At 35.0% G+C, this 18,622-nt stretch overlaps 1 protein-coding gene across 1 annotated transcript in view; it reads right to left on the reverse strand.

Moving 5' to 3' along the window:
- Positions 1-1,336: 1,336 nt before the first annotated feature.
- LOC134841348 (uncharacterized) overlaps positions 1,337-18,622 on the reverse strand; it is a 42,969-nt gene continuing 25,683 nt past the window's right edge. Inside the window, exons 4-12 of the mRNA XM_063857276.1 lie at positions 16,650-16,811; positions 15,890-16,008; positions 15,384-15,469; positions 15,279-15,318; positions 14,944-15,210; positions 14,149-14,364; positions 8,417-8,575; positions 2,963-3,145; positions 1,337-1,581 (exon numbers count right to left, since the gene is read on the reverse strand). Of these exons, the coding sequence (XP_063713346.1) occupies positions 1,450-1,581; positions 2,963-3,145; positions 8,417-8,575; positions 14,149-14,364; positions 14,944-15,210; positions 15,279-15,318; positions 15,384-15,469; positions 15,890-16,008; positions 16,650-16,811 (1,364 nt within the window). The 3' untranslated portion in view covers positions 1,337-1,449. The remainder of the gene's footprint in view (positions 1,582-2,962; positions 3,146-8,416; positions 8,576-14,148; positions 14,365-14,943; positions 15,211-15,278; positions 15,319-15,383; positions 15,470-15,889; positions 16,009-16,649; positions 16,812-18,622) is intronic.

An 18,622-nucleotide genomic window follows, 5' to 3' on the forward strand; every position in this document is an offset into this window, starting at 1 on the left:
AGTTTTTGTTACAAAATTTCTAGAAACACTGTGACAAAACCACAAGCCTGGAAGTGTAGTTTTCTTCGCATTTTTTAAAAACTTAAAAAGTTCTGTCCAACAACTGGCTTGAGATTTCAGGCTCGAAAGATCACGGCGGTATATCGGACAATGTGGCGCTTTGTCTTTATTTCACAGTATGATATTATGGTTATTTCTTGTTTTAAACTTACGAGCTTGTTATTGTCCCGGAACTTCAGAAAACAATTCAATATTCTGAGAAAAAGCTAGGCCCTTCTTGCAAAAATAATAGGCGAACTCTTGCTACTATTGCAATTGTTCTTTAATTCATGGTCATTTGGATATGTGCACAAATTTGTCCCTGAAACAAACCCTCGAAGCCACGTGGGAAATCTTTATTGTTCCATGATGAGCTAAAAATGATTGTTTTTGTTTTGTTTTTGCCAGAATATAAATATAAATATATATGTGTGTGTGTTTCACAAAAATCAATCAAAATTCTTGACCTCGTTTTCACATTTAACTCGGCTATGAAAAAAAAAACGCTATCAATAAACGATATCGCAAAAATGTTAAGGTTGAGATGGTACAAAACCGTATCGCAGCATTATTTGAACTCCACATATATGAACTTTTTAGGAAGGTTGTCAAACAGTTGCTTGGCACCAGCAATCTAAACCTAAATGATTTTCAAAAAAAACGAGGGAACGTCGAATTCGTCATTGAGAGTTTTACCGAAGTACACCAATGGAACCAGGGGTGAAATGTTTATTTATGATTGTTCATGATGTGCTAAATAGTTACATCATTGCTAATGATGGGCTGGTTAATATTGTCTTCGGGTGATTACTAAGAAAAGTTTAAGGACGGTCTTTGGTTTGTGAAGGGTGTCTTTCAGTGCTCAAAGGTCTGGAAGCTACCACTAATGCACAATGGGGCCTTAATTGATTACTCAAAAGTCATTCGGATCAATTTGGACTGTACTTAGACTCTTGAGTATAATGAGTACTGGGAAACACCATCACAGACCGGGCCGTCCCTGATAAGCATTGACGAAATTTTGGAAAAATTATATTGCCATTTTATATTAAAAAAGTAATTTATTGCTTTGATTATATTACCTTAATTTGATGTATACAAGGATGTTTAGGGGCATAAGATCAGGTCCCTTGGCCTGTTGATGCTCCTAGGTAGGCTGTAATAATTGAACTTCATTGATCTAGTTCTCTGAATATGTACAATGTGGTAGAGTTTTGTAAAGCCTACTGAAATATAAATAAATAAATAATTTTTGACCTTATTTTCACATTCAACTCAGTTATTGAAAAAAACGTAGTTCTGAAATCAAAATTGAATCGGAATTTGCATAATCTAAAGGTAAGTGTGATAATGAAATGTGTGAGCACCATAAACAGCTTAGAGTCCATGTATGTGCCAGTCTGTCAGCTTCTAGAATATTCCTGTTTCCGCGGATACGGCAACGAACTCGCCCGAGTCTATGTTGAAAGCGGAGAAGCTGTCCGGTTCTATTCCGTTGGATGGGTTCCTGTGTGAGATGTAGACACGAGAGATACACTGGTCCTAAATTGAAACAACTTAGAGTTAATCTAAAAAAATTGAAACGAGACTTGGTAAAGATAAAAACCACTCCTTTCATGGCAAAAATTAATGCTGCAGAAATTATTTCTTTCGCTGTTGATGCGGAAAGCTGCAAATTAATCATTACAATAAGCTGCCATTTAAAATACATGTCTTACTTGCGATACAACACAAAAAGTCGAAAAAATGAAAATGTTGAAAAAAACTAGGTCTACCAAAACTTTCGCATGTCTGGATAAAAATTCATTCTAGGCAAACATGCCAAAAAAAACATTTGAATATTAAATTATCAACGGAAAAACACTTACAAAGTGGAAACAAAGCCGGCCATTTTTAAGCAGACACCAATTGAGTCGGAAAAAAAATATATTTTCTAAAACATAGCTTACAGACAGATGGAAAAGAGTCAATGAACGGAAGTTAAAAAAAGAATTTTTTTGTAATTCGCTAGGAAATATGATAATTAAATTCTATTTTCTATTCGAAATAAGAAGTCGATTACAACTTTCGTGAACTTAGAAAGTTACTCTGTTAATTCTGTTATTTGTCATTTTTAGGCAGCATAACGAGTAAGTCAAGCTCATCAGCTTCTAAAGAACTAATTTGAGCTTGTTTCCACAGCAAAAAGACCTCTAAAACTAGTTATGATATGCTGGCTAATTTATGCCTTCAAAACAAAATTTCCCAAATTTTGGCCTGGTTAAGCCCTTTCAAATAATTTCATCTACCTTTTGTCAAAATTTGAACCCTGTATCTTATTTAGTGGCAGAGAAAACGGACAAAACATGAAGAAAAAGTTCTTTCATTTTCTCGTTCAAATAAAAAAACTGCTAATTCTATGTCCCGTGACTGTATACAAAAGCCTTAACTACCTTCATCGACTTTTAAAAAAGTCACCCTGAAAGTACAATGAACAACACTAGCAACTATAATGAAAATTGCTAACTGCGCAAGAAAAGCCCGTGATGTGGTAAAAAAAGCCGACTAAACTTGAGCTGACACGCGAAAGTCCGACAGTTCTTTTTTACCGGAGAACAATTTCAATTACCTACAGACCGAAAAAAAAATATGATCTGGCTAGGACTTGAACCTTAAAACAAAATTGGTGCAAAGGCAACCACGTGACCTCTAGGCCAGGTGCGAACGAACCTGGTCGATATTAAGGTTCAATAACAAAGCAAGTAGAAAAGCAAGTAAGATTGGTAAAAAAGTTGTTTACAGGGGGAAAAATCTAGCCCCCGATTACAATCCCTTTAAGCTTAAAACATTGGACCACACGCTTAATCTTCACTCAAGTTCGTTGGTTCTTTTTAAAATCAAAATTCTTGATCAAATTCCTTTAGCACTATGCGTTTGTACCAACCCTTATGTATGTGACCGTTTCTGGAGTGATTTTGGAGCAGCCAGAGATGTAGAGTTCTGTGAGGGTGGGACAGCACCTGGCGAGTGTCTTGATAGAGGAGTTGGTGATGTTGTTGTTGCCTGCAATGTTGATCTCACTCAAGTCGCAGTTCACTGCTAAACAAGCCACCCCGTAGTCAGTCACCTGCAGTAAAAAGCTATATTTACTACTCAAACCTGCTTCATTATTCCGTAATCAGAACCTAGTTTTTTTGTTGATTTTGCATCCGACCGTAAATTTTGTGTGTAAAATTTACCACAATAAAAGCTCAGAACGCAAACTTCCGATAAAATAAATAGTTAAAGAGTTTTTGCAGAGGAAAAAACGATAGCAAGAAACCTTATATTTTAGACTTAATTTCAGAGTAAAAAGCGTCAGAGTAAATATTACATGGCCAAATACAAACAAGGATAGCCGGTTACTGTGCAAATAGCACAGAAAGATCCGACCATAGTCTTAAAAAATACTAAAAAAATTTATTCAAAATAGTGTCTTTTGTTTTCTGTGTGGTGTGATAAAAATATCTTAACGAGAAAAATAACATCGGCATTTTCAACAGTCATAGTAAATTAGGCCAATTGGAAAACATTTTTTGTAGAAAAATGACTAGAATACAAAAAAAACCAACTTTTTTTTTCTAATTTTTAAATTTTTTTTTTGAAATTTGAGTTTCTGATTCCAAAAAAGCGCTTAAAAAATTCCCAAAAACAACTTTACTCGCGTAAAACAAGAGTTCACAGCTTAAATTAAGCTTAATTGAGCTTATGTAGGCCTGCACGCTCACTTCTTAGCTCAAAATAAGATAAAAAGCATAAATTTTAAACTTGTTTTTCTCGAGACTAAGGAAGTTTTTACAAAACTTTTCAATGTCGTTCGAATCACGACTGAAAGGGCTTCAATATGAAATACCACTCGACCCATAATGATGATTATTTGTGGTACCCGATTTTGCGCGGAAAAGAGAAAAAAAAACAAAGATAGCCGGTTGTTGTGCAAGTAGCACAGAATGTTCCGACCATATTCATGAAAAAAATTACAAAGTTTTTTTTAAAACTTCTTCAAATTAGTGTCCTTTAAGTGAGTGGTGTGATTCGAGAACTAAACAATCGCGTAGAGAATTAGATAATTAGGAATGGCCGACAAAATTTGTACAACAGTTTTAATTTTTGTTGAAAATCTTATTGTCAAATAAGAGTGGCAAGAAACATTCAAAACTAGTTTTCTTGATAGTAAAATCAAATTTTTGTTATTTTAAAGTTATAACACAGAGGCGAAGCGGCGCTTCGAGAACACTAGCAAGAATACGACAAAAAGCAGCTATATAACGCTCAATAATAAAAATTAGAAATAAGCCTCAAATTAGTTTTAAAAAAATCGGCTACGTCTGAAATTCCAACCTGAGACCAAGAGATTAAGAGTCTCATACAGTAACCACTCAGCCACGGACGCTTAATAGGCGCCAAAGACAAGCGACAATGCTACAGTGAAATTGTGAAAAGTCAGGTTAGAAAAAAAAGGTTCGTAAAAATACACTAAGCTGATCGCTAGTGTAAAAAAAATAGTTAATTGTCATATAACGAACGTTACTCGATCGCATTTTTCACTCGAAATTGAACTAAAAATCAAAAAATTTAAAGCAGTTTTTCTCGTGACAGGAAGAATATTCTAGAAATTTTTAATATCGTTCGAATCAGAACTGAAAGGGCTTTAATATGATATACCACTCAACTCTCTCCGATAATTATTTGTGATAGCTGATTTTGCGTGTAAAACAAAGAAAAAACTAAAACAGCCGAATAAAAAGTTCCTCCCCATTGTCAATGATCAGAATAAGAAAAAACTAAACACAGAGGCGAAGCTGTGCTTCGCAAACACTTGCAAGAACACGACCAAAAAGCAGCTCTATCAAGTGAAATAAGATAAAGTAGAAATATGCCTCGATTTAGCAAAAACTCGGCTACTTGTATGAATCTCGAATCTGCGATCTTGCATTTTAGAGTCTCATGCACTAACCACAGATGCTAAAATTCACGAAAAACTAGCCAATAATGTCCTATTAACGAAACAACATGTCCTATTAAATTGCCAATTCGATGCCGCAAAAGCAGCACCGAATACAAGCAAAAAGGCACAATTTTGCTTGTATTAAATTGGAAAGCATACAGCCAAATTATGTATATATTATGCATTTCAAAAAAATTACGAGATAGATTGAGTCGGAAAATTTCTGAAGTCGAGCTTTTTCTCTTTGTACTGCTACTGCTGTTTGAAACAAATGACTTTTTTCGGTTCATTTGATGAATTAAAAATGCATCGACTGTGTTAATTTTTTACTAATCAAATGTTAAAGCACAAATGACATCATACAGCAGTCTACCGTTCAAAGTGCCACCAAAAGTAAGACTTTTAATTGCGACTTAGGTTAGAAAAAAAACAGAAAGTTCGTACTAATACACTCGCTTCGCAAGTGTAAACACGCCCGGTTACAAATTTCCTCCACATTTTTGAAGTAATCGGAACAAAAAAAGGTAGCCTGCTGCTGAAATAGTAATTCAGACATTTCTGACCACAATTTCGACGGCATTTTTTTTTTATTTTTCGAGGCAACAATTAACGATTAAACACAGAGGTGAAGCAGAGCTTCGCACCAATTGTGATATAAAAACAAAGAACTGTGTTAACGTAAAAACATGATTATGCCTTACAACCACTATATATTTCATGTTTATCAAAGACATGTTTTTAACGAATAATTATAGTCCAAACAATCTCTAAAAAACATAAAATTCATAGAACTCATTTGACGAAGCCAAACCGCGGGTGACAAAATCATTTCTTAAACAGGGTAAAAACCAAATTTTCTGAAAAAAGTAATCCGATTAAAACATAATTAAGATATACTGAAACATATAAACCATTTAGTTATTTTTTGTAACTAAAACGTTAACCATAAAACAAAATAGACTTGAAATCAGCAAAAGCTTGCATTAGTTCTTGAAGCACAATTAACAGCACCATTAAAGGAAAATGTCACAATGACTTTCAAATAACGAAAAAATTGCCTGAATCACAGGAAAACTGAGCTGTGGCGGCTAGTCCGCAAAAAAATGCCATAACTTCCTCTCCTGACGTAAATCGGAATTTTGCAGTTTGAAGCTCGGCTGTTACTTCTGGTCCTGTAGAAAAAAAAGGGACGGAAACAGAAAAAATTAAAAATGCTTCTTGAGAAAGAAAAATTGAATATCAATTTTAAGATTAGGAGTATCACGTCCTCATCTCTGCTCCACGACCGCTTGTAATTTTACTAACACTAGCCACCAATAAAGCAGCAAAAATACGAGCAAAAAAACTATCTCAATGTTCCGGATTTGAATCTCCGACCTGATGATTAAGAGTGTCACTTACGTCCTCGGATCTGCACCACTGTAACGTGTAAGTAAACTAGTGGTGGCCCAGCTAATGCTGGATATACCTGTTCAATATTTTTAACCACATATTGTACTGATACGGGAATGCGTAATTTTCAAAATTTCAAAAATACACTTTACGCAAAACATGGTTAGCTGCTCTGCTTATGTAGGAAATTAGCTGCTTACATAAAAGAGAAAACTACTACTCGCTCTTTTAATTGAATTCTTCATCTCAGATTTGGCTGGGTATTTTTATGGAAAAAGTGAAAAAGATTTCAAAAAACGATCACTAATCAAAAATTTGACCTTTTCTAAATCATTAAATTTTTCTCTACTAAAGCATGGGAATAGCCTCTTACGCAGGGAAAAATTACATATCCTTATTTTAGATACAACACTTGATATCAGATTTAGCTAGCAGTTTTCGAGAAAAATGACTAAATTTCTTCAAAAACTGGATAAAATTTCAAAAATTTTCCCGAAGTCCACATCGGCTTTTCTACAAAAAAGAAAAGTGTGAAACAGATTACGCAGGGAAAACCTAAGCAACATATTAGCTTCCAAAAAAAACGGGCTTCAGAAAATGGAAATTCTTTAAAGTCTTTTTTCAAAACGCAGAGCATAGCCGCTTGCGCAGGGAAGATTCAAATCAGTGATTTTTGCTTTCGCGCATAACTGGTTTTTTTGCTTTTCGGCTTTCTCCGATTTGGCAGAGTAGTTTTTGAGAAAGATTTAAAAAATAACCAAATTGTCAAAAAATGGTCTTGTTCGAGGCCATAATTTTTTTTCTACCGGATTTAGGGAATAACCGCTTGAGAAGGGGTGATCCTCAAGTTTTGTTCTTTTGATTGAAACCTTAATCTCAGTTTTCTGCATATAAAATTAGAGAAAATAAAAAAAAGTCAAAACAAATAGGTCATAAATCCCCCTACTGAAACTTTCGCAGGCCGTAGAACGTGGGTTAAAATGAAAAAAGACAAGCAAAATACGCAGGCCCATAAAAGAGCAGCCTGTTTTTCCATTGTTACCATTTATTGAAAAAAGTGCAGTAATTTTTGAGAAATATTGAAATTCAGCAAAAAGGTCAAAAATTTTCCAAAGCGTCGCTAAAAAACAAACAAAAAACAACAAATGCCATACATTTTCATAATACTTGTTTTTCTAAACAGTACCTAACACTAGCTAAAATAAAGCAATAACTTATGCTATTAAATAGCTTATGCTTAAATAGGCTTAGATATGATTAAATTGAAATATTCCAAATGAAGACTGTTATTGGCAACTTAAATTAGAAAAAAAATCTTCCTTATAATTCAATATGCTCCGCTTGTGTCATTCCGTTAGACATAGTGCTAACACAAGACAAAAACCATTGTTCCGACCTTGAACCTATAATTATTTTACAAAAAATTTGCAAGTTCATTAAGACAGAAAATTAAGTGTTCTTCCTTCGATATAATTTTGAATAACGGCTTCTTGACTGCTTATGAGTTTTGCGAAGTTACATTCTCAATGATGTTTCTCTCAATGATATGTTTGTTTTTGAAAAGTCCATGCATGATACCAGGCGTTCTTACAGTAAATTTTTACAAATACCAATTTCTAAGCGAACCATTTCCTAAGGAGAAAGACATTCAATTGCATTCAGTTGCACACTAAATTATATCGAAGTTATACCAGATAGTGTATTTGAGTTGACCACAAATATAATTGATCGGAATTATACCAGATAATGTATGTGAATTGAACAAAAAATAGGTAAGCTTTATCATGAAACAAAATCATCGTTTTTGTCTTAGCATCTAGTCGCAATCAAATAAATAAAAAAAATACGCAACAGTAATAAAGGGAGAGCCCAAAACAAATGCTGCCCTTTTCGACAGCACGTTTGCTTTATATACAAAGATATCGCCAACCATGGGCCAAATGCTTTGCGTTTGAAAAAGATATCTAAAAACATTTGGTGCAATAAAAAAGGTGGCATTTCTCGTTGTGATAATTGTACCTGTCTACAAGCACCCAGTGATATCTTCTTAAGAGTTGTTGCACATTTAGCTGCCAGCAGTTGCAGTATCTCATCGTCCACTGTCTGGATCCTACTGAGATTCACCTTCTCCAGACTGTCACACCTGTCCCCTACCAATTCCAGCAGTCCACGTTCCAGCTAAACATGGCCACAAACGACCACAATTCACATACATTTGTTTGGTAGATGAAAACCCAAATAACCAAATTTCTTTGACCCATTCCCCAAAGACACGCTTAAAAACGAACAATTGACAAAAAAGACAATTATTTTAAGGATGCAACAATCCTCTTTTAGCTACAGAAGTCTTTGTTAATAAGATCACTTTTTAGAAAGATCAGTTTTGTCTTTGAGATGCCACAGTACCATAAAAATTCGGACACAAATTTACCATTGTTAATGGATGGCTTAAATGATACAGCGAATTGACGAGCGAGAACACGACAAAAAGCAGCTGTATGAAGTGAAGTAAGATAAACAGAAATAAGCCTCGATGTAGTAGAACTTTGCTACGTATGGGCTTCGAACCTAATACCTCGAAAATTGGAGTCTCACTCCCTGCCTTCTCGTCCACTAACGCTTAACAACCGACAAACACTAATCAACAATAAAGTAGCTACATATGCTAATAAACTGCCAATGCGATGCAGCAAAAGTAGCAACAAATGCAAATAGACACAATTTGGCAGGTAATAGTTTAGAATATAAGAAACTGAAGGCATCCACGCTAACTTTGCAAGTAAAAAAATCGAAAACATAAAGCCAAATTATAGCTAACTTAAACATACAAAAATAATGCGAGAAATATTGATTTGGAAAATTTCTGAAATCCAGCTTTTATTATTGTACAGATATTTGAAGCAAATAACCTTTTTCGGTTCAATTGAACAATGAGAAATGCATCAAATGTGCTAACTTATTTCTAATCGAATGTCAAAGCACATGCTATTAAAAAGCAGTAAAGGTGCCTCAAAAGTGGCACCAATATTTGCGACTTAGGTTCGGAAAAAAACAATAGTCGTGCTATTACACTGCGCTCACAAAAGTTCGCTAGTGTACGCACTCTCTAAATGTCGCGATTAGCCTAATTGTTGTGATAAACTTATTAAATAGGGATGAGCCAGCGAGGCATGGTGTTGTAAGCAATATTTACATCAGAAATCTCGTGAAATTCAAAAATTCAAATGATGGAAGATTGGAGAAACTGCCAAAACCCAATCCCCAGTAATGGTCAGTGCAGCGTGTGTGATGACTCAGGCGACGCATCACCGTGGTTATCTTGTGTTCTTTGCAATAGACGGGCACATATGGAATGTCTTGGTCTTGGACCAGGCAGTGGAATAATCACAGGGAACATAGCATGGTCTTGTACAAGTTGTGGGCCTCTCACGAAGCTAAGTACCCTTTTATCTTGCTTTAATGAAATGGAAAAGAAACTAGCTAATGTGATGAAACTCAGCGACAAAGTTAATAGGATGGATAAAGAAATCCATTATATGAAAACTAACGCGGGAAGAGAATCCCGTAATTACAGCCAAGTTGCTGCTGGTAATGCACAAACCCATGTAAATTATGATGACCAGATCACAATTCAGAAGCCTGATTTTTCGTTTATCAAAGGCATGCATCTCAGAAATGACAGTGTATCGTCGAACAGTTCTAGTCGAAAAAAGCGAACCCGAGTGGAAACGCCCGAAAAAAAGCCAGCGGCAATTATTGGAACGTCTGACTCACAAACATTTTTAGGGGTATCAAAACCACCACCTAGAAGACACATTTATGTTGGTCGTATTAGCAAAGATTATACCGCAGATGATGTTATTAAATGATGTAATGAAAAAGATGCGCCACTGCAACATATCAGGGAAGTTTCAATAGAAAACGGCTCTTTCAGAAGTTTTCACTGCGTTTTCTCCGGAGATTGTTGTGAAAAAATCGAAAATTCTGCTTTCTGGCCGAAAAATGTTGTGGTCAAAAGATTTTTCTTAAACGATAATGCTAAGACATGGTTGAAGTCTCTATCAAACAAGCCTTGACTATCAAAAGCTTTGAAGACTTCAATTTCCATTAGCTTATTGAATGCGCGCTCGGTCAGAAATAAAACATCAGATATTGCTTCAATACTTCTATCAAATGATTTTGATTTATTTTTTCTTACGGAAACGTGGCTGAAACATGATAGCAATGAAAATTATTTACTACGTCAGTGTTGTTCTAATTTGGAAATTTATGACACTTTTAGCCAGCCAAGAAATTACTCTAATGGAGGTGGAATAGCATTGATTTGTAGATGCGACTTCAAAGTCAACCAGTTATCATCGCTGAATCAAGCAGAGATAGAGCTAAAAGTTCTCGAAATATCCTTTCCGACCTGTCGTATATTATTCATCATCTGCTATAGGCCTCCATGTGGAGATTTTTTGATTTTTAAAGAACAATTATACAACATGATTTACGAATTTTCCACTGATTATGATTTATGTGTGATATTGGGTGATTTCAACGTACACTTCTTTAATAATAAAGACAATCGTTATTTACTCCTCCAAGATGTCTTTCAAGAGTTTGGTCTGAAACAAATTATAAACGAACCAACACATTGCTCTGGAAATATTTTAGACTTAGTAGCTATTACAGATGAAATAAAAATATCGCAATTAAACGTGATCCCTTTCGAAGTTTCTGACCATCATGTTATATCTTTTCTACTACCAATAAGTGTTTCAATGGCAGAACGAATTTTAAAACCTTACAGAAAATGGGACAATATTGATCTTATAGAATTAGCTGGAGAAATAGAAAGTAACTTACTGATCAATCAAATCAGTTTCGAAGAAAACAACACAGCCATGAAGGATTTCTCTGACATAGTAGCTGAAGTTGCAATTGATATTAACCCAACTAAATTTCGGCTTTTTAGAAAACGTAACTGCAAATTTTTTGACCATGACTTGCAAACGATGAAGCAAAGCGCCGTAAGTTTGAACGAATCTTCAATAAAGTTCCTTCACTGGAAAATAGATTGACTCTGAAGAATGCCAATCTGGATTGTCGCAAGTTATTTAAAGAGAAACAGTTTGATTACTACAATAGGGAAGTAAATCGTATCAAATCACAACCAAGGAGCTCATACAGTTCTTTCAATGAAGTTTTAGGAATTGATACGAGATCAGTGCTACCCAATAATTGTTCTTTATCAGATCTGGCAGATAAATTTAATACTTTCTTTATTGAGAAAATTGAGAGCGTCATTGCTTCATTGAAACCTCATAACTTTTATTACCGTGACTCAAATGAAACATTAGCCAGAGACAAAGTGAAATTTAGTTCGTTCAATAAAGTTACTTGTGATGATATTTATAAAGCAATTGCATCCATGTCCAATGCTACCAGCCCCTGCGATTCTATGCCAACTGAGATTATGAGGAAAATTCAAAAAAGCTGGGTGCCAACTTTTACTGGCATACTGAACAATTGTTTACAGAAAGGACATTTCCCAAATGTTTTCAAGTTAGGCATTATAAGTCCTTTTCTGAAGAAAGCAACACTTGATAGAAATCTGTTGTCTTCTTATAGACCTGTTACCCAATTATCTTTTTCATCCAAAATTTTTGAGAGAGTAATCTCGATTCAATTGCTGCATCTTTTAAACAAGCTTGATATTCTCGATCCTTATCAATCAGCGTATCGTAAAGGATATAGCACTGAATTAGCACTTTTGAACACCAGTAATGACATTCTTAACAAGCTTTCAAGCAAATGCCCCGTAATCTTAGTGGCTCTTGACTTAAGTGCTGCCTTTGACACGGTCTCTTATGATATTTTATTACGCCGTCTGGAAAATTACACTGGACTTGAAGGAGCAGCTCTTGAACTTTGTAAGTCTTATTTATGTGGTCGCTACCAGGCAGTTAAAATTAGTAGCTGGTTATCTTCGACTGAATCTGTGAAAAATGGAGTTCCCCAAGGATCCATATTAGGTCCTCTATTTTTTAGCATTTACCTTTTACCTCTACGGTCTCTCTTTTTATCTCTTGATTTGAATTATCAAATTTATGCGGATGATGGTTTAATTTACTTATCAGCCGCAGATTTAAATAGTTCAGTTGATCATCTGAATGCAAGTCTAGTCAAAATTACCAAATGGTTTGAAATGAATAATTTGAAAATAAATTCTGATAAAACAGAAGTTCTGTTTGTTGACAGGAAGGTTGCAAGAGAAATAAACATACGTGTTAATAATGAAATTGTCAAATCAGAAGACACACTTACAGTGCTTGGTTTTATTTTTGATTCCAAATTTAACTTACAACGACAAATCAATTCTGTTTGTAGCTCGGCCTATTACATTCTGCGGAAACTTTTTAGCATAAAAGCTTTCCTTTCTTTTGAGACCCGACATTTACTCTGTCAATCCCTTATACTTAGCCGCCTTGACTATTGCAATAGCCTATATTTTGGTTTACCCAATTACCTTTTGATGAAACTGCAGAAAATACAAAATTCAGCTGGACGATTTGTATTCCAACTCAAGAAAGGAACACCAACCAGCCCTTATCTACATGATCTACATTGGTTACCAGTCTCGAAGCGAATTGAGTTCAAATTACTGTGCATTGTTTTCAAAGTACTAAACCGAAACTATTTATGTCCAGCATTTTTAAGAGACATACTCAAATTAAAACAAAATAGCTATAGCTTGCGTGATGGTCCAAAATTGATAGTACCCAGAGTTAATTCAAGTTTAGGTAGAAGATCTTTCAGCTATTGTGGAGCAAAACTTTGGAATTCACTGCCCCAGAAAATGCGAGAAGAAACGGACTTTCAGTTATTCAGAAAATCACTGAAGACACATTTATTCAGATCTCATTATTACACATCGGCCACGTACTAAGGAGACAGACAAAATAAACACCTTTGAGTACCAAAAAGGGTGTATAATCCAGCAATGATGATGATGATGATGAAAAGAAAATCAGCTGAAACTAATTAACACAAATAAACAAGGTTTCAACAGAAAATGAGACAAAAATGGACCTATTTAATTTATTAATTACAGGAATAAATCAAAATGATTTTCAATTTTACTGTAAAAAAAACCTGAATCTGAATTAAGTTCAAGCTCTGCAAACTAAGCAGACACAACATAGACCACAAAAACTAAAATATCAAGAGTACTAATGTTAATTCTTAGGTGTACTGTAATAGCTGTAGACGAGTAGTATACTTTAGATTTTCAAGAACTTGAGCATGTCAATGGAGAACATTAAAAGTAAGCTAGTGTAGTTCAATGACTCAATTGATTTTGTTAAGCAAATTAAAACAAGCAAGTTTAACCCGAAACAAGTCTAAATTCCATAAACAACTCGTAAAAAGGTTCTCTCAATGTCGAAAGAAACTGATGAGAATTTTTGGCTTCCGATGAATTCACAGCAGCGAAATCTTAGTATTCTGGCGATTTGATCATCCTTACTTCATCGTACTTTTCGCTCAAAAGTATTCCAGTATCTATTATCTAACTCCTGGACCTGCATTTCAACCCCAATCAAGGCGCAAGAAAGAAAGCGGAAAAGTTACAAAAATGAACAAAAAGAGGAAATTGCTTTATTTGGTTCACCTTATAAAAACAGCGCTTTCTTTTCTTTTAGATTATTTTCATAAATTGCGCTGTAATCTTTAAGCGATTTTAGCCAAAATTCGTGAAAACTCACTTTATAACAGCACATGAGAGACAGGTTCTTGAGTAAGTGTGCATTGTGCTCTTTGGCAAAGAACGGTTTCAGAGTCTCCCCCGTCATTTCCCTGGATGATATGTGTAGTGTCTGCAGTGCCCTGCAGTGGCCAGCTATGGGCTTCAAGGCCACATCTGGCAACTCCATGTGGTTGAGGCTAATTGAGACCAGCTGGTGGCCCAGAGAGCGACACATCTGCAACATAAATTGACCCTCGAAGTATCTCAAAAGAAAGCTAGTACGCTACTGTAGTGTAAAGCACCTATCTTGATGTAAACACTAGCAGAAGAAATTATGAGCATATACAAAATAGCTAAATGTACCGATTTAACACCAAACAGACACATTATCTCGCAGCCCAATTATCTCAATTCCTAATTCATACTGTTAGGTGGGGACATTTTTACACTCATACTTTATGTTGAGCAGGGTTCTGGCATCGCCAGTAAGAAATTAACAGCCGCAAGACTTAATTTGCCCGATTTCACTGAGCGGCTTCGTAATAGCTCTTCCTTGAAATAGCCAAATTTGCAATTCTGCCATAGAACGGTCGGTTGTCTCCATTCGTTTTTGATCATCAAGAACCTCGTAAACACCCCATTCCCAAAGTCAATCAAAACGACCGAACAATTTACCGCATGATGAATTATTTACAGGCATCCAAATTAGCCATTTAGCGACGAGCGGTTTGAGCTAACATGATTTCAGAAGTCTGTGTTAAACCAACTACTCCTTATGATTGTCTTTGTCTATGTTTTGAATTGTTTGTGCGACCTGTTTGAGGAAAGTGGTGTCGTACGCAGTGGCTTCAATCCCATTCAGATTGACATGAGTGAGATTGGTCAGCACTGAAGACCCATCTTCACACGCTCCCTTTGCAAGTAGCTTCTCCAGACACTCTGTGTCTATATTCAGACTACCCAGACCCAGTCGCTTGACCGACGGTGGAATTGGCAGACGAGTGGATTTGAAGTAGTCGCTCTGGAGTTTGATACAGAAGGTGAGGTCTAAGTCTTCTAGCACAGGACAGCAGTCTTGCAGCTGAAATTGAAAAATATATTTGAAAATTTCCTATTATAACCCTCTATTCGAGCAAAAAGGGCGTATACTTCGCTGATATCTTCGACATTACACGAAGTCAAATCGAGTCTGAAACAAACAAGTAAGATTAAAACATGTTGCTTATATCGAAAAAACAACTGAAAAATACTCACTTTCTGAGGTTTTCGCAATTTCGATACAGAGATTCCATGAACAGCTCCAGACGATGATTGCTAGTTTTTGGCATTACAAGGCACACCTAAATACCACAGATGACGATACCTTTCATTTACTTTGAGAATTAGCCTCAAAATGTTATAAAAATAGCGATATCGTTAAAGAAACTCTATTAATTATAACACTTGGTTTTTTAACCTTCAAGATGATTCGAATAAATTCAAATAAACATTAAACTGTTTTAATGTTTATTTGAATTTTAAAGCCTTTTTTGCCGTTAACATTGAAAACGGCAAAAAAGGCTTTAAAATTCAAATAAACATTAAAACATTTGAAAAACGACAATACTTCAGTTTTTTCACGAATAACTGCTTGGTTAATTATATAAGTTTCAGCACTTCAGATAAAAAACAAGTGAGTTTTAAAATAGGTTTTAAAATAAGTGAGTTTTCTACCAGAGACGGACAAAAAAGTGAAATGCATGCTGATCGCCAGATCTTACAAGGTTTTGGCCTAATATGGCGGGTATCAGGGCGACATCCTCAACATGGCCCATGAACCAGGAACTCCTCAAATCCACTGACTGCAAACCGGAGTTGAGGTTCAGAAACGAACCAAAAGCTGAATCAATCAGATTTAACCAGTTATAAGAAGTTTGATTTTATAAGATTAGAAGAAATTAGAAGCCTATTCGGATGCCACTGAGATTGATAACATGTGGTAATATCAATGAAATTTGGAAAATCTGTCAAAACTTGGAAAAATGAAACTTGGAAAAACGAAAGTATTTTTGTTCTCAATACTTGCAAAAGCAGTTACTTCAATTTTGGGAAGCTTGGAGAAGCCTTTTATTCTACCGAATATGGCACATTTTTTCGGCAATTTTGATAAACACTCAGCAGATTTTAGTTCCAATAATTCCAAAAAGTTAGTTTTTCTGTGAATAAAAAATGTGTAACCAATTAGACGCAACCATTTGGGCCGTTCTTTTTCAAGATAGAGCCAAGTTACTTTTCGAGCTCCTCTAAATGCTTAAAAGGCTTAATTTTTCAGTATCTTTTTAAATTGTGAGATATATAATAACCTCACAGATATATATTAAACCCTATAGTGCCGTTAAGCAAATGGCAAAGTCGGGGCAGAAAAAAAACGAAATAACCAGCAGAGATTAGTTATACCATTGTTATGAATTACTTATTTCAGATAACTAATGATTATACACCTACTTATCCACTTTTTGTTACTCATTATATCTTATCTACCTTTCCAATTGAGCCTGAGAAACCTGAGGCATATTGACACGATGTGTCCTTGTGTGTCCAGTTTTGCCAGACAAGATCCACAGAAGTTGTTGCATGATTCCACCGTCAGTGTCTCCAGCTGACACAGTCGACCATTCGAAACCAGATAGTAGAAGCCTTCATCTGTAAACATAGAAAAAAGAAATGCAGCCAAAAAAGCCAAGCGGATTAAAAATTGAAGCGTTCGTTACCCTGTAGCCAACACGTGGGCTACAAATAAAGGTCTTTCAGATTACCCTTACCCAAACAAAATCAAATTTCTCACACAGAGGCGAAGTTTCGCAAACACTGGCAATAACACGACAAAAAAGCAGCAAATGAAATAAGAAAAGATAGAAATAAGTATCGATTTAGTAAAACTTTGCTACGTATGCGCTTCGAACCTAAGACTTCAAGAACTGGAGTCTCACATTCTGCCCTCTCGTCCACGAACGCTTAACATCCAGCAAATACTAGTCACAAATAAAGCAGCTACATATGCTAACAAATTGCCAATGCGATGCACCAAATACAAATAGACACAATTTTGCAAATAATAGTTTGGGAAATAACAAACTGAAGGCATCCACACTTATTTTGCATGTAATAAATTGGAAATCATAAAACCACATTATGTATAAATTATGCATTTCAATAAATTGCCAGATAAAATGAGTAAGAAAATTTCTGAACATCGAATTTTTTTCATTATGTGGTTTGAAACAAATAGCTTTTTTTTGCTTAATTTAAAACGTATCAGCTGTGTTAACTTATAACTATCCGAATGTCAAAGCACAAAGAAAAGAAAGAAAGAATAAATTTCTCCGGTCATTCATTACATAAATTTAGCAATTCATCGTTATAAGTAATTATTAAAATGAGACTCGGAGAGGATAGACAACGGGGCCATATGGCACACAAACGCCTACCCTAGCTATGCATGCTTCTTTCACTATCAGGAAAAGATTTTTTTTTTAAATGTTTTTTTTTTGAATTTGTTGAAAATTTGTAATTTCATCCATATCTCCTAAGCTACGAGCATTTGGACGGCCAAGTATTGTCATTTTAATCCAAAGCCTATATTATACCTTCGTTAGCAGGCAACCGCCGGTAAAAAGAAAAGAAAACATAAATTTAGATTTTTTTTGAATTTTTTTAAAATTGTAAAATCGTCCAGATCTCCTAAGCTAGGAGTTTCTGTTAGGTCAACTTTTAGCGTTAGAACCTCAACCTTAAGATACACAAGATTAGCATGCAACAACGGGTTCAAAAAATTTTCTATTTATAATTTGAAAATTTAATCGAATTAGATTTTTTTTCTAAGTTTTTGAGTATTTTTTTTTAAAAATCGTAAAATCGTCCATATCTCCTAAGCTAAGAGCTTCTGGAAGGTCAAATTATAGCGTTACAACCTCAACCCTAAAATACACCCGTAAGCATGTAACCACGGGTTCAATAAATTTTTTCTTTTTATAATTTGAATACGTAATCGATTAACTCTTCATTTTGCACTAAAAATACAGTTTTAAATGTATGATAAAAAGTTACTAACTCTGTTTTCGAATATTTTTCAATATCCTCGGGGATTAATTTTTGCGCTGAGAGAAGGTTGAAAAGCTTGGTAGCACGATATCGAACGGAAAACCGATCGATTTTTTTCTTACATATGGGTTCAGCTAATAGTTTTGTTTTCGACAGTCTCGTGGCCCTTGTTTTCTTTTCAAAGGAGAACAGATTGCTTAAAAAACTTTGAGAGAGAGACTTTATGACAGCACGAAGCACGAACTTGAGTAGTTCGTAAACATGAATTTCAAACACCGATAAGAATTTATTCTCTAGAAAAATATCACGAGAACTATCGCTACGCTTTCGAAAATAGATGAATTTAAGAAGTTTCTTTTGCAGTAGAAAAAAACATTCAAGCGAACTGTAGCTACAACAACCGTATATCAAAA

This window comes from Symsagittifera roscoffensis, chromosome 3 (genome assembly GCF_963678635.1).
Source record: "Symsagittifera roscoffensis chromosome 3, txSymRosc1.1, whole genome shotgun sequence".
NCBI lineage: Eukaryota > Metazoa > Xenacoelomorpha > Acoela > Convolutidae > Symsagittifera > Symsagittifera roscoffensis.